This window comes from Schistocerca americana, chromosome 1, assembly GCF_021461395.2.
Source record: "Schistocerca americana isolate TAMUIC-IGC-003095 chromosome 1, iqSchAmer2.1, whole genome shotgun sequence".
Taxonomy (NCBI): domain Eukaryota; kingdom Metazoa; phylum Arthropoda; class Insecta; order Orthoptera; family Acrididae; genus Schistocerca; species Schistocerca americana.
This window is the reverse complement of record NC_060119.1, coordinates 595,929,080-595,943,988: the sequence shown is the minus strand read 5'-3', so window position 1 is coordinate 595,943,988 and position 14,909 is coordinate 595,929,080. Positions and strand designations below refer to the sequence as shown.

Here is a 14,909-nt window from a genome sequence, read left to right as displayed (position 1 = left end):
CTGTGTCACTAATAGTAGACAAGCTACGTCTCCTAGTGGAGGTAAGACAGCTGTGCCAATCTACTGCATGTCATAGGTAATTTTAAATAAGTTGCTAATAATTCATTGTTGCCATGGTACAAAAATAAGGGTACTGTGATTTCCTAAGTTAACCTCTCAAAACTTGTCTGCTATTATAAATATCTAAAAATAATTATGAGTCCCTCTTTCCACAATAGCTTTCTGAGCAAAATATTCAATATTCATAATGTGATTGTTATCATAAGCATATAAACCAGGTTCTTGTATTGTGTGGATCTTCTTAGATTTTTGCTAATGTATGTTCATGCACAACAGAATAATGTATTCAAAGTTAATTAATATTTTGTGCAAGTACACATACATAATGTGAACACCAATATCACACTGCACTTCTTCAGGCATCTTAAATAACACGCACAGGCCTTGGACAAAAATATGGAAGCACCATAAGCACAACACATTACTGTGCCTAATAAGGTGCAGGAAACCCACTGGCATTCAAAACAGCTTTCAATCATCTCGGAGTGGATAAATACAGGTTTTGTATTGTTTTCAAGGATATCTTATATCACCTTACAGCAAAATAGTTCGGGTAATAATGATGCACTGCAAGTGACAGATCATGCTCACCCCCCCCCCCCCCCCCCCGCCCCCTTTCTACAAAGTAGACCACAAAGGCTCGATAATATTGAAATGTGGTAACTGCCAGATACGAGAGATGACACAATTCATCTTTGTGATCACAAAACCAGTCCTGGACGATGTAAGCTTTGTGAAGAGGAGACCTGTTACCTTTGAACAAAGTATCAGCATTGCAGAACAAACACTGTACTGTGGAATGGACCTGATCAACCAAAATGGTCACATAATCCTTGGTAGTAATGCAACCTTCAAGGTAACTGTGAAACCCATGGAATACCAAAATATGGATGCCTAAATCATCACCAAACCCCTGCCATGTTTCATTCTTGGGACATAAACTCAGCCAGAAGTTGAAAAAAGTGTGAAACAAGACTCACCCAACCAAATGACTTTCTTCCATCACTACATAGCCCAGGCTGTATGGCTTTGGCACCAAATTTTCCTGTTATAAGCATTTGCATCACTGATGAGTGGTTTCAGAATTCCAGCTTGTCTTGTAATTCCCTGTTTACGGAGCCCCATATGTTTAATTTTGCTGTTGACAGTGTTCGCAAATGTGAAATTCATTTTGGAAGTTACTTTTTAGCTGTTGTCCCCTTATTTTTCGTCACAAACATCTTCAATGACCGCTCGTAATGATCACTCAATGCACATTTTCACCCATTTTGCAACTTAGTGGACGATGTTTTTCGGTTTTCCTTGTATGCAGTACAAATCTTCGATAACGTGCCTCTAGAAACACTAAACACTTCGGCTCGCTTGACTACATCAACCATTTGTCAATGTCAGAATTCATTTAACCCTAACACAATGTACTCAAACTACACAGAACACTATTCTGATTACGACTGACACTTGCAATGTATTGAGGCCATGGTACAGGTGCTGTTCACAGTCAAATATAACAGCAGAACATGCAGGCCTGGCTAGCAACCGCATTTACATTCAAGTATGCATTTCTCGAGGGTGTGCCCATATTTTTGTCCAACCCCTGTCCATCTGGGAAGCTCTTTCTGTCTATGCCTACATACTTTCTACAGATTGGGAAATTGATTATCAAACAATGTATCAGCTAAACAACATTTATTCGTCACAAATTTGCAAGGCGCACACACGGGCATGTGCACATACATGCACCCCCCCCCCCCCCCCCCACACACACACACCGAAATACTTGTCAGAGATTTGTCTATAATGTAATACAGCTTTTCTTAAGTCACAAGTTTTAGCTTTTATAGTGAGAAGTCCATTAAATGTTATGCAAACATTGACACTGGGCTACACAAGTACTTTGTAAGAACATTTATTTCTCATTAACATTGGTTATCTTTGGCAACTCAACGAAATTGTTATCTTCCAGTCTAAAATATACCTCCATTGTAGTCAATAGATATCAATGGAAAATAAATTCTCATAGCTTCCTGAACAAAGAACTAGGATATTTGTTCTAATTTAGCTAACATTTAACTTTCCACAGTGTACAAGAGTGTTACTACATTGCACAAGCTCATTCAGTGGCATATGCAAGAATAAACTGACCATCGACATGCTGAAGGTGGCACTGATGCATAAAAACAGTGATAGATATAAGATACTGCTAGTCAATAATTGCCTAGCACACTATATATGCTCGGGCAACATGAAAGTGTACCAACAATTTCATGCACAACTGCCCATTTTCCAAATGTACTGCATGTTTAAATAACAGTTTGCATATAACTGAGACAGTTTGCAAGATATTTCAACAGTTTTAGCATAAGTGATTTAAAATTAAGTTCTCGCAGCAATGACCAAGTGTAGGAAAATGCACAACATTACACAAATATGGTCTTTCATCAGTATGAAAGAAATTTAGTAGTTCATGTCATACTTATTTGTTCACTCTGTGTGCCTGAACAAGTGAAAGGAGTAGCTGGATTTAAAATGTCATGTATGGGTAGTCCATTAAGGCCCATATTACACTTTAAAATTTCTGTAAAATATCTTTTATAGGTGCCAGAACCACACTAACTATAACTTTGATAAAAGGTATGATGAAAGCTCTCCCAGCACTCCGTTATAGATTTTCTAAAGCACATTTAACAAAGTTCTTTTGTAGTGTAACAAGTGCAAAATATAAGCACCTCTAAACAACAGTAAGCATTCTAACTAACAATAAAAATAAATATTAATATGTAACAAGTTATCTATTTCCATTTGTGTTGTGTGTGTGTGTGTGTGTCCAGTTATTTGCAATGCAACAAGTTTTCATTTCTTCTTCACAAAACACTTCATCACAAAATAAAAACAATAATTAGTTCCGTCTTTTTGTGTGCGTTACCATCGTTCTCCAAAACACACAAAATAGCAACACCTCAAAAACGAAATAAATCGTGTAATATGTTACCATGTTGCTATTCTCTGTATCTGCCAGTTTCCAGCATAAATAAGTGGTACAAAAATTCTCTTTGGTGCTATTTATCTTGACGCTCAAAAACTTTGTTTATATTTCCAACATACACAAGACTCCTAAGTCTATCATCAGTCAAAACTATGTCAACCAGCATTGCTGCGTGATACAACTTGAATTTTTCTGAGATATTCACTGGAACGTAAGTCACTCAAGTATACTATTTACAGATACTTATACTTTAATAAATGTTCAGTGCTCTGAAACCGAGAACCATTTAGATTCACTTCGTTACCGGCTTTTATACCTTCTCGGCTTGATTCTAGCTTAAGATAAAAATTGTTTGCAGTCGTTTAAATGTCCTCCGTCAACACATCAGACTTGGGAAATTGCAGAAACCTTATTTGGCAATAATGCGGTACACTGTGTACAAACAGTGTTCACTCATATCAGCACTAATTACCTGTGTCAATCCTGGGACTTGTGAGGTGATGACGAACTGCTGGCCCCTCGACGATAACACATTCAAATTCTGTGTCGTTCCCGTAGTTAAAACTTGTTGTAATCTCACTGTTTGTCCGGGTCCCACATTAAGTGAGTGCGAGGGCGGTTGTGGTCCCACCCCACCTTGATGATCACTCATCTTCCAGTTTCCTGGTTGTCCAAGGTGTGTTACAACAAAGTGCACACAACACACAATTCATGTTAAATTCATTATATAAGAGAAAAACACTGGAGTATTTGTAAACACCACTGCCACAAAGCATTTGTTGTTTTGTTAATTTATAAAAACATTCACATAACCTAATATCGTGGTAATACAACCATGATGTATTAAGTACTGTAAAATGAAATTATATTAATAAACTGACTGCCTAAATTTCATTAAATAATTTTAGTGATCTAACAAAACAGTGAGATTTAGTTGCAAGCGCTTTTTCGATTTTTAGATATTTCCGTGAACACAAAGAGAAATCGAGTCCGTCTAACCGCCATATTGGTATTTCCTTCCTTCCCCCTTTAACTCACCATTATGTTAGCACTATGTTTTGTTGCTTATTGTACACATCGTCCACGAAGTATTGCATATTTTCGCTTAGTAATATTAAATTAGTGTTTTAGTTTCACGACCTGAGCCGAGAACAGCAGGTATTGCTAAGGATTTAATGGTCATTTCAAACATTTTAATCCAAATACGCAACGCCCGCTCTCAACATGGCGACAAATTCTGCTAACAGCAACATACTACTCTGGGTTTTTTGGTTCACCATTTATTCACTAGGGGCGCAGCCGTAGACGCTTGTCTTCTGTGTAAACTCGACGGGAGTGCCAATTGTTGAAAAGGAAGTACTGCGAAGTGGGAACTTTGTCAGAACAACATTAAAATTGTCCGCGGTTAATGTAAACTGGTGAAGGAAACGAAGATGTTTAGATATTTCTTGTGTCACTGAATATCGTTCGTTTTGCGGTACTATAGGGAAATGTATATATATGCATAACAACTGAAGAATTGTTAAAGAACCTCAAAGAATTGAATGAAGTAGGATTTGTTTTTTTGTGTTTATTTATTGTAATGCCGAGATTAAACAAGCGGTTATCACATTTATTAACTGATAGCATATTAAAAACATTAAATCAAAGGAAAATATGTACTGTACTTGAATTCCTCGAGCAAGAACCGGAATATTTGGCTGCTCTTCTGAAAATAAGTTTTAAGGTGGGGTACTTAACCATTTTCTTAATAAGATTTTTTAAAAATCGAGTTTTTGAGTTTTTTGTCATATACTGCAAGGCTAAATGATTTCACACTGTGTCAGAAGAGAGATTTGCATGTACAAGTGTCTATATACAAGAATAACAATATTGCCAGAAAAACTATCATATTCCATTATTTTACAGTGCCTGTGCAAATAGTTAATATATGCGGGTTCTTCTTTAATTTTTAGGTTAACATATGTTAGAAGGATTATATCTGCAACAGTTTATTCCATTATACCAAATGGCCTTTGAAGCTATTCTGCAGAAATCATTTTTATAAGTATAATTATTGCTTCACTTTTGGGGGTGTGGTTAGGGATTTGATTTCATTGCTGTTTTTCTTCTATGTTGAAAGGTTTTGCAATAAGTAGTTCTGTAGTGTCAATGTAATATTTATGCAGTGATTATAAGGAGATAACAATTCACTTAGAACACTACATATGAATGCACAATTTCACAACGATATATACTGATAAAATTTTCTTGAGCTTCTACCCTCGTTAAGGGGTTAAAAATCTACAAGCTTTTAGCTGATTGCCTATCAGTCAGTGTTGGGTCTGACTGTCATGTGGAAGTACTCGGCTCAGAGTGCTTGACAGTGCTGAATCTGAAGAGAATTTCATCACCTAGAACACTGTTTGTTGGGCATCAGGTACATAGAAATGCATCTGACTACTTATTAAACTATCTTTATTATTATTATTATTATTATTATTATTATTATACACATACAGGGCACTAAATGTGCCAGCTTCTTTCATCTTCTCATTATGGATTTTCTTGCTGTCAGCTGGCAAAGTTGTTCTGGTCTTGAATTTCTTGACCTCTTGGCTGAATTTCCACTTCAGTATTTTGTGAGTGAATATTTGTGTGCCTTGTATATCTAAGTTTGTTATGACACCATCATTCAGGTTTCTCGCCCTACATCTACGGCTATACTCTTCAAGCCACTGTTGGCTGCATAGCAGAGGTTATGTCCCATTGTACCAGTTACTAGGGTTTCTTCCTGTTTCATTCACGTTTAGAGCACAGTAAGAATGACCCTTTGACTGCCTCTAGGAGTGCAATAATTATTCTGATCTTATCCTCACAATTCCTGTCTGAGTGGTATGTAGTTCAGTTCATTCAGTATCTCGGTGACATACTCCGACCATTCATGGTCCTTCTCTTTATATGGTCAGTATTCCCTTTTAGTTCTATCTGGTACCGGTCCCACACACTTGAGCAATCTTCTAGGATTGATTGCACAAGTAATTTGTAAGCAATCCATTTTGTAGACTGATTACACTTCCCCAGTATTCTACCCATAAACCGAAATCTACCACCTGCTTTACACACGACTGAACCTACCTGAGATCATTCAATTTCATTTGCCTACAAAATGTTTCATCCAGGTATTTGCATGACTCGGCCAATTCCAACAGTAACTCTGATATTATAGTTGTAGAATACTATGGTTTTTCGTTTTATGAAGTGCAAAATTTTATCTTTCTTAACATTTGGGGGAAGTTGCCAGTCTCTGCACCACATTGAAATCTTATCAAGATCTGACTGAATATTTATGCTGCTTCTTTCAGATAGTACTTCATTATAGATAACTATCATCTGCAAAAAACCTGATTTTGCTATTGATTTTGCCTGCAAGTTTGTTAATACACAACATGAACAGCAAATATCTGAATGCACTTCCCTGGGCGTACCCGAAGTTACTTCTACATCTGACAATGACTTTCCATCCAAGATAACACATTGTGTCCTCCCTAGTGAGAAGTCCTCAATCCAGTCACAAATTTCACTTGATACCCCTTATGATCATAGTGTTGACAATAAGGATAGGTGCAGCACTGAGTCAAATACTTTTCAGAAATCAAGAAACACTGAATCTACCTGGTTGTCTTGATCCAAAGCTTTCAGTATGCCAAGTGAGAAAAGCACAGGTTGGGTTTCACATTATCGATGTTTTCAAAATCCATGCTGGTTGGCATTGAGGAGGTCATTCTGTTCAAGATATCTCCTTGTATTTGAGCTTAGAATATTTTCTAAGAGTCTACAACAAATTTATGTCAAGAATATTTGATGGTAATTTATGGATCACTTTTACTACCCTTGTTGTAGATGGGTCTGACCTGTGTCTTTTTCCAAGAACTTTTTTGTTTGAGGGATCTACAGTAGATTATAGTTAGAAGAGGGGCTAACTCAGCTGCAAATTCAGTGTAGAATCTGACAGGGATTCTATCGAAGCCTGGAGCTATGTTCAGTTTTAATGATTTCAGCTGTTTCCCAGCACCTTTGACTCTAATACTTGTTCCTTCATCTTTTCAGTGGTACGAGGATTAAGTTGGGGCAATTCTGCTGGGTTTTCCTTTGTAAAGGAACATTTGAAAATGGAGTTAAGCATTCAGCTTGTGCTTTGCTACCCTCAATTTCAGTTCCTGTCTCATTACTGGATTTTGTGAACTGTCATTTGGCAGTATTATGTTATGGTAGTCATTGAAGGCATCACAAATTGCTTGCTCTCTTGACAGCCAAATGTGTTTCATTCAACATCTTTCTATCTGTAGCCCTACACTTTGTTTTACGTCTATTATGTAATGTGTGTTTCTCCAGTGACTGTATATTATAGAGGTTCCCTCCTATTATGAACTGTTTTATTGGGTGCATATCTATCCAGAGTGTGGTCAACTATTATTTTAAAGCTGAGCCATAGTTCTTCTACATGCTCCTGATCTGCACCTTCATTGATCCAGGTTATGTTATAAATGCTTTCTGTGTACTACAAGATCTGTTTAGTTTGAGTGTCTGGCATCCTTTTGATATGCCCATAACATTTCAGTTGATGTTTCATCATGTCATGTACTATGTTATACAGTGGAACTTCGCATGGCGAGTATAATTCATTCCAGAATCTTACTCATAGTGCAAAACACTTGTTATGCAAAACAATTTATCTCATATAAATTAATGTAAAATACAGTGTTGTGTTGCATGAAGAAAAAGTGCTAAAGTGTCATCTTATTCATGCCATTTATCCAAAGAAAGTTATACATATTAAACTATGTAGTTTATTATTCACAATACATAATTAATTCTTTTTTACTAGGATGCTATCTATAGTCATTTGTTTCTGCTGACACTTCAACACTTGGCAAAAATGCGACAGAGCATTATCATCAAATAAATTTTTAGCACACACAGCCACTGCTTTATTGGGGCAATGATTTTCAGTGTACGATGCAACTGATTCCCATGCTTTCGGCATTCGTCTTATTGCACCAGAAGATTAGCATATCCTCCTCCTCCTCTTCTTCTTCTTCTTCTTCTTCTTCTTCTTCTTAAGAATTCCTCTCCCCATCTTCCTGCTATGAAACACACTGCAACTCCATAAGCTGTTTGATGGTCATTTCTTGGCTGTTGTGAACTTCCACAATTTCATCGATATCATTGTTATCTACTTCTGGTCCCATGCTCTTGGCCAGAGGGCCAATCTTGTTGACTACATGCCCCAAAGGTACTGAATCAAATGCCTCAGTCATATTCGACAATGCTCTCTAGCGAAAACTTCTTCCAAGCAGAAGTGAGAGTTATCTTGGTAACACTTTCCCATGCCTTTTCAGTCATCTTTGTGCTGGCAATGATGTTTAAGTGAAATTTCCAAAACTCTCTGAGAGTGAGATTGGTAGCTTCAGTCAACTCAAAGCAGTGCTCGAAGAGGGCTTTAGTGTAGAGCTTCTTAAAGTTAGAAATAGTCTGCTGGTCCTTAGGCTGGAGCAACAGAATGGTGTTGAGAGGAAAAATTGGATATTGATGTATTGAAATTCTTCAAGGAGGGGGTCCTGTAGGCCTGGAGTGGCAGATTCATCTCAAGCAAATATTTTTTCACTAAAGTACCAAACACTTCATTGATTCAATCACAAATGAAGATCACATGTCATTCAAGCCTTCTTGTTGGACCTCCACATCACATTTAACCTGCTCTTCTGGACTTTATACTTCTTGAAGGCTCCTGGAGTTTCTGAATGGTAAACAAGCAGCAGTTTAATATTCAAATTGCTGCTTGCGCTGGTGCAGAATAGCAGTATAAGACAGTCTTTCATTGGCTTGTAACTGGGCAGTGCATTCGCCTCTGCTGTTATTAAGGTATGCTTCATCATCATTTTTCCAGATTAGACCCATCTTGTCATAATTAAAAACCTGTTGTGTCAAATAACCTGCAGAATCTGAGCATCTTGAAATTGCTGATGAAGTTCTCTGTTGCCTTTGTGTCAGAGCTGGCTGCTTCTCTGTGCCTCACGATGCCGTAGATGGTGGTTCTTCTCTTAAACTTCGCAAACCATCCATGGCTTCCTTTAAACATTTCTTTGGCAGCTGATGATCCTGGCATCTTCTTAACGAGGTTGGCAAAAATCATCCCCACCTTCTCCAAATGATGATCTCATTAATAGTGTCACCTCACAATTGCTTTTCATTTCTCCATATAAGGAGCAATCTTTCAATATCGTCCAGAATATGAAACTGTTGTTTAGATGCCCTTGTCACTCTCTTTGAAGCATCTATCTCCTTACTTTGTCCTTGTTCTTGAGGATAGTGCAAATAGTTGATATAGATCGATTGTATGTGTGTGCTAAATCAGCAACACTCACACCACGTTCGCATTTTTCAGTAATTTTTACATTTCATTTATGAGGTCATTTTCTTTCTCTTGTGATTGTCTTCTTACAGCTTTATCTTCGGGTACATTTCTACGAAGGCTATTAAAATTTACACACAAGAAAACAATGTGTGAACATAAGTTTAGAAAAATGTTGAGACCACAAGCTGCACTAAGATGGTAGCAGGAGGAGTGCTAAGCCCATACTGTAGTATGTACTAAACACAAAGCGAGTCATTTTTTTACAGTTTGTTTTGCTCATTAAGCGGATTGTGTGTTTATGGGAGCTGCTCATTAAGCAAGATTCTAAACAGATATATCTGTTTGGTCTCTTGTTTACTCTGCAGTCTGTATCATTATCTTGTCTTATTAGGCCCAAGGTACCTTTGTGCTCTGTGACCAACATTTCTGATAGATATAATGCTTTGGGCTTGATGACGATGCTGCAATGTGTCACTTTTATGTTATGTGATGTACGAGATTTGTTGAAGATGTTTCCAGTCTTCCAGAAGGCTCTAGTTTTGTTTTGATTTCTCTGTTCATATGTTTCTTTCCCTGTTGCCTGCTTCATCTCCCTGAGGTACTTGAAGTTGTGAACTTTCTTAATCTCACCATAATTTGTTGTGATCTGTTTCGATGTATCTTTCTGATTTGACTTGTATGTTTTATCCTTCAAAGGAAAACAGTATTTTTTTAAAGTGATTAAGATACTTTAATAAAATAATCAGTTTTACTTCTCAGTACAGTTTGTGAACTTTGTCAATGTCAGTAACTGGCTGGAAAGTATAACCTGTTTTTAGGTTCTGTAATCAATTGTTTCCATCTGTCCATTTCACAATGTTGCTATAGTTCATAAAATGAGGACTTCTTGGCTGCAAATTATGGCTCTGGATACCTTCTTCTTCCAAGATCCTTCAAATGTCAGAGGTTAGGCACCAGTAGGTATCTTTACTTGAAATATTTCTGAGAACTATAACCAGAGCTATGTTGAAAACTTTCCCATAAATTCTAGAGCACTAATTTCTCAATCATGCTAAGACAAAATCTAAAGTGGCATAACATATGAAACTAGTTGACACATTTAAAATAGTGATTCAGATGTTTGTTTCCAAACTGTTTCTGAAACAACAAATTGCTGTCTGGAGCTGCCAATTTCGATTCTGAGAGATGTTTCATACAAACATAGACTACAGTTTCATTCAGCTAGTACATAAAAAATGAAGATGGTACTGTACAGAGGGTTATCAAATATATTCCAGAACATCACCCTATCAGAGGATCATGGTTAACATTGACGTCTTACTACGCAATCAGGTACCAGAGGAAATAAAAATTGCCACCACATATCCCATACTGAAAACAAAACTTAAAGGCATTTCTAATAAAGCAATGTATCTATTCTGTAAAAGAATTTCTGAATATGCAGAAATAAATGTTCCTTAAACAATTGCTGATGAACTCCGACTGTAAGAATACATATGTAATTTTAATTTGCCTACTTAGTTTGCTGATGTTATATATTACTGTTTCCTCATTTTGACATGTCCTTAACAATTACTGGTAAAGTTACATTATATGTGCCTACATGCTTTCATTTCTTTTTTGCAGATAGTAAATGTAATTGTATGCTAATTTTGATTTGTTCAATAGCTCTTGTACAATTTGTGCTATATGGTAATACTGAACCATTAGAAAGTAGAGCAATTAATCAATGAACTACACCGTGAGACCTGAGTTTCTCCTGGCATATACAATTTTGAAACAACTTACGGGAATTCAGCCAGGTAATATTAACAGCAACCGCTGATATTTCAGCGGGAGCACACCCCGCCATTTTTGAGGCAAACTGCAACGGACAGTCGATGTACAGGCAAATTTAAAACCTCAGTTTTTGGACTAATGCAGGAAAGATCACACACACACACACACATACACTGAACACTAGTGCCACCAAAGATGACCAAAGTTTTTGTTTAAACTATGTTTGAAATCCTGCTCTCTCCCTTGTCAAAAAACAGAGGGATGTAGTCAATGTTACCTCACCTGCTAGTTCGTAGTCTCACTATGATAACTTTGACTTTGGTCATCTTGGGTGGCACTAGTGTTCAGTGTGTGTGTTATCTTTTCTGCATTAGTCCAAGAACTGAGGTTTTAAATTTGCCTGTACAGCGCCTGTCCCTTGCAGTTTGCCTTGAAAATGGGGGGGGGGGGGGGGCGCTCCTGCCGGAATATCAGCAGTCGCTGTTAATGTTACCTGGCTGAATTCCCGTAAGCTGTTTGAAAAATGAACTACACCCTTCACACACTGTGGGTCAAATGCCTCTTTGGGTTGTGAATGCACTTGATGCCTTGCGTCATTCACTGGACCACACTAAGTGCCTCATTAGCTAATGTCCAGTTTCTGTGTTGTTTGGCCTATTGAAGATATACAGCCTGATACGCCACTGTGAGCAATGGCTTTTTCCAAGGTACCTGACTTCATGTTCATTGCATTCAGTTTCCTTTACCATGTTTGCCCAGAAGCGGTTGAGATGAAACTGCATTTACTTACAGTAGGAATTCCTGTCAGGTTTGAAACAGACTGTCATTGGCAGTGTGTAACATTTGTCTTCCAGTCCCTATCAGTTAGGGTGTTTTTATAATCACTGTGTCATATCATATTCACGGCTGTGAGTGGTATACCATACTCGTAGACACGTTGCATAGTCCACATTGATGCATCAACACCAACAAATTGGGCAACTTGTCTCACAGTGTGGTCATGGGTCATTCCAAACACCGTAGCTCCTTTCTATTATTCTGTCATATCTCCAAGTTGACCCATCTTACTGTAGTAATTCCATACAACTGACTGGTGCATGAACACATCACTTCACAGTTCAGTCTTGCGTCAGCAGAGTAGGGTCACATGACTGCCTGTCACCAGTTCTGCACCATCTGGAGCACTTTAAAGCCCCCCCCCCCCCAGTGGGAGTAAGAATAGGCCTGAGGTATTCCTGCCTGTCGTAAGAGGCAAATAAAAGGAGTTTCACACATTTTGGCCGTTATGTGATGGTCCTCTGTAGGGTTTGACCTCCATTCTTCAAAATTTTCCCGAAGAGCGAGCCAATTGGGGAAGGGTGCCTTACATGGTGCATCGTGTCCATCGTGCATTGAGATCTTTAGCCCACTTTCTCGTCATTGCATTTCAGTCGCGCTCATTCTCCATCTCTTAGGTGAGGACACCTTCCTGGGTGTCACTTTCTGTGTTGACGATGACCATGGACATCTTTGCACCTGATACCCAGCGCGGTATCCAGTCCGTTGTGGTGGGGCCACCATGTACCCAGTTGGCTCTAGCCCTCTGCTGATGTGATGATGCCTGTGCCGTTAACTCCCCACGTATGCGAAGGGGTAGATGCCCATCCCCCTGGGGCATCGGGACTCCCGGCAATGGCCATCCTGCCAGGTGGCCTTTGCTGCAACTGGGTGGCGCCCGTGGGGACAGAAGTACGATCCCAAATCGTTACCCTCCCTGGCCACACCATGGGTGGAACATCAGGCTAAGGATGGCAGCATATCTTATTTGCCCTGTTACTATGTATGTTCCAGAGCTGCTGGGGAATCTTTCATGACGATGAAGCCTCAGTTTTTTGTTGAGCATTTAGAGGACAAGATTGGGGAGGTGGAGGGATTGTCCGAAATGAGATCTGGGTTAGTCTTGATCAAAACAGCATTCTCTGCCCAGTCACGGGCGTTACTCGTTTGTGACAAACTGGGGGATGTTTCTATAACCATCCTGCCCCATAAGAACTTAAATATGGTCCAGGGTATCATATTTCACTGGGACCTTCTTTTGCAGTCTGACGATGAGCTGCACGCCAACTTAGAGCGGCAAGGTGTACATTTTGTCTGGCGTGTCCTCCGGGGTTCGAGGGATAATCAGGTTGCCACTGGTGCCTTCATCTTGGTCTTCAAGGGTGATACATTGCCCGGGAAGGTCAAGGTGATGGTCTACCGCTGTGATGCAAAGCCCTATATCCCTCCCCCGATGCGGTGCTTTAAGTGCTGGAAGTTCGGCCATATGTCTACCCGCTGTACTTCCAGAGTCACATGTCAAGATTGTGGATGCCCATCACATCCCAATAATCCATGTGCCCCGCCTCCCATCTGTATCAGCTGCAGAGAGCACCATCGGCGACATCCATCCCCACTTGTAAGCCAGAGAAGAGTGACTCTTCTTTGACTTCTCTTGCTAGGAAGAGGTCCCTTGGGTCATTCCCTTCCCAGGTTTCTGCTTGTGGGAAAGATGGCACCCACCAGTGGTTTAAGAGCTTAAAGACAGCTTATCATATGGATTCACGCTCATCCTCAGTCCCGGAGACTGAGCCAGTGAAGTCCCCCCAGCCAGGGGAACCCAAGGAACAGTGAGATAAATCCAAAAGAAGACCCCTAAGACCAAGGAAATTGCAGTGGCACCTACACCACTGCTACCTACAAGCTGTGTGTGTGAGGGATGAAGATTCTGGCATCCACTGAGGACCTAGATCTCGCTCGACTCTCAGACACAATGGATATAGAGTGCTCAGGCAAAAAGCCAGTGGTAGCAGTGATTCTGAGGTGTAAACTGCCTCATTGAATGTTCCATGCCTTCCCAGTGTCACGATGACTTCACCCTCCAGTGGAATTGCGGCAGTTTTCTCTACCGCCTGGATGAGCTATGGCAACTGTTAAGCTTTACACCTGCTATCTGCATTGCCCTCCAGGAAACCTGGTTCCCAGCAGTGCGGACCCCTGCCCTCCGTGACTATAAGGGACATTACAGGTACCGTAGTGACTATAATCGAGTGTCAGGTGGAGTTTGTGTTTATGCCCTAAACTCAGCCTGTAGTGACATTGTGCCCCTTCAAACCCCTCTTGAAGCTGTGGCTGCCAGAATAAGGACAACACAGAAAATAACTGTCTGCAATGTGTATATTCCTCCAGATGGTGCAGTACCCCTGAATGTATTAGCTGCACTGGTTGATCAACTCCCTAAACCTTTCCTACTTTTGGGAGATTTTAATGCCCATAGCCCCCTGTGGGGTGGCACCGTGCTTACTGGCCAAGGCAGAGATGTCGAAACTTTACTTTCTCAGTTCAACCTCTGCCTCTTAAATACTGGGGCTGCCACACATTTCAGTGTGGCTCATGGCAGTTACTCAGCCACTGATTTATCAATTTTCAGTCCAGGACTTCTCCCATCTATCCACTGGAGAGTACATGACGACCTGTGTGCTAGTGACCATTTCCCCATCGTCCTGTCACTACCTCAGCATCAGGCCCATGGACACCTGCCCAGATGGGCTTTAAACAAGGCGGACTGGGAAACTTTCACCTCTGCTGTTACCGTTGAATCTCTCCCACACAGTAACACTGATGTTATGATTGAGCAGGTGACTACAACAATTGTTTCTGCAGCAGAAAACTTGA

The 14,909-nt window shown here is 39.7% G+C and overlaps 2 protein-coding genes across 6 annotated transcripts in view; one reads left to right on the top strand and one right to left on the bottom strand.

Moving 5' to 3' along the window:
* LOC124606851 (helicase domino) overlaps positions 1-4,288 on the bottom strand; it is a 402,945-nt gene extending 398,657 nt beyond the window's left edge. For 2 of the 3 annotated variants that reach the window (XM_047138934.1, XM_047138951.1), the window contains exons 1-2: positions 4,082-4,288; positions 3,516-3,706 (exon numbers count right to left, since the gene is read on the bottom strand). In XM_047138934.1, coding sequence (XP_046994890.1) covers positions 3,516-3,695 — 180 coding nt within the window. In that variant the 5' untranslated portion in view covers positions 3,696-3,706; positions 4,082-4,288. Of the gene's footprint in view, positions 1-3,515 lie in introns of all 3 variants that reach the window. The other variant, XM_047138941.1, reaches the window with a different exon arrangement.
* Positions 7-14,909, top strand: part of LOC124606908 (DNA repair protein RAD51 homolog 4-like) — a 204,654-nt gene continuing 189,751 nt past the window's right edge. The window contains exon 1 of one of the 3 annotated variants that reach the window (XM_047139022.1): positions 7-76. Coding sequence is in view for 1 of the 3 variants with exons in the window: in XM_047139014.1 (XP_046994970.1) it covers positions 4,626-4,769 (144 nt within the window). In the remaining 2 variants the exon portion in view is untranslated. Of the gene's footprint in view, positions 77-4,358; positions 4,770-14,909 lie in introns of those variants that run through there. The other 2 variants (XR_006978748.1, XM_047139014.1) reach the window with 2 other exon arrangements.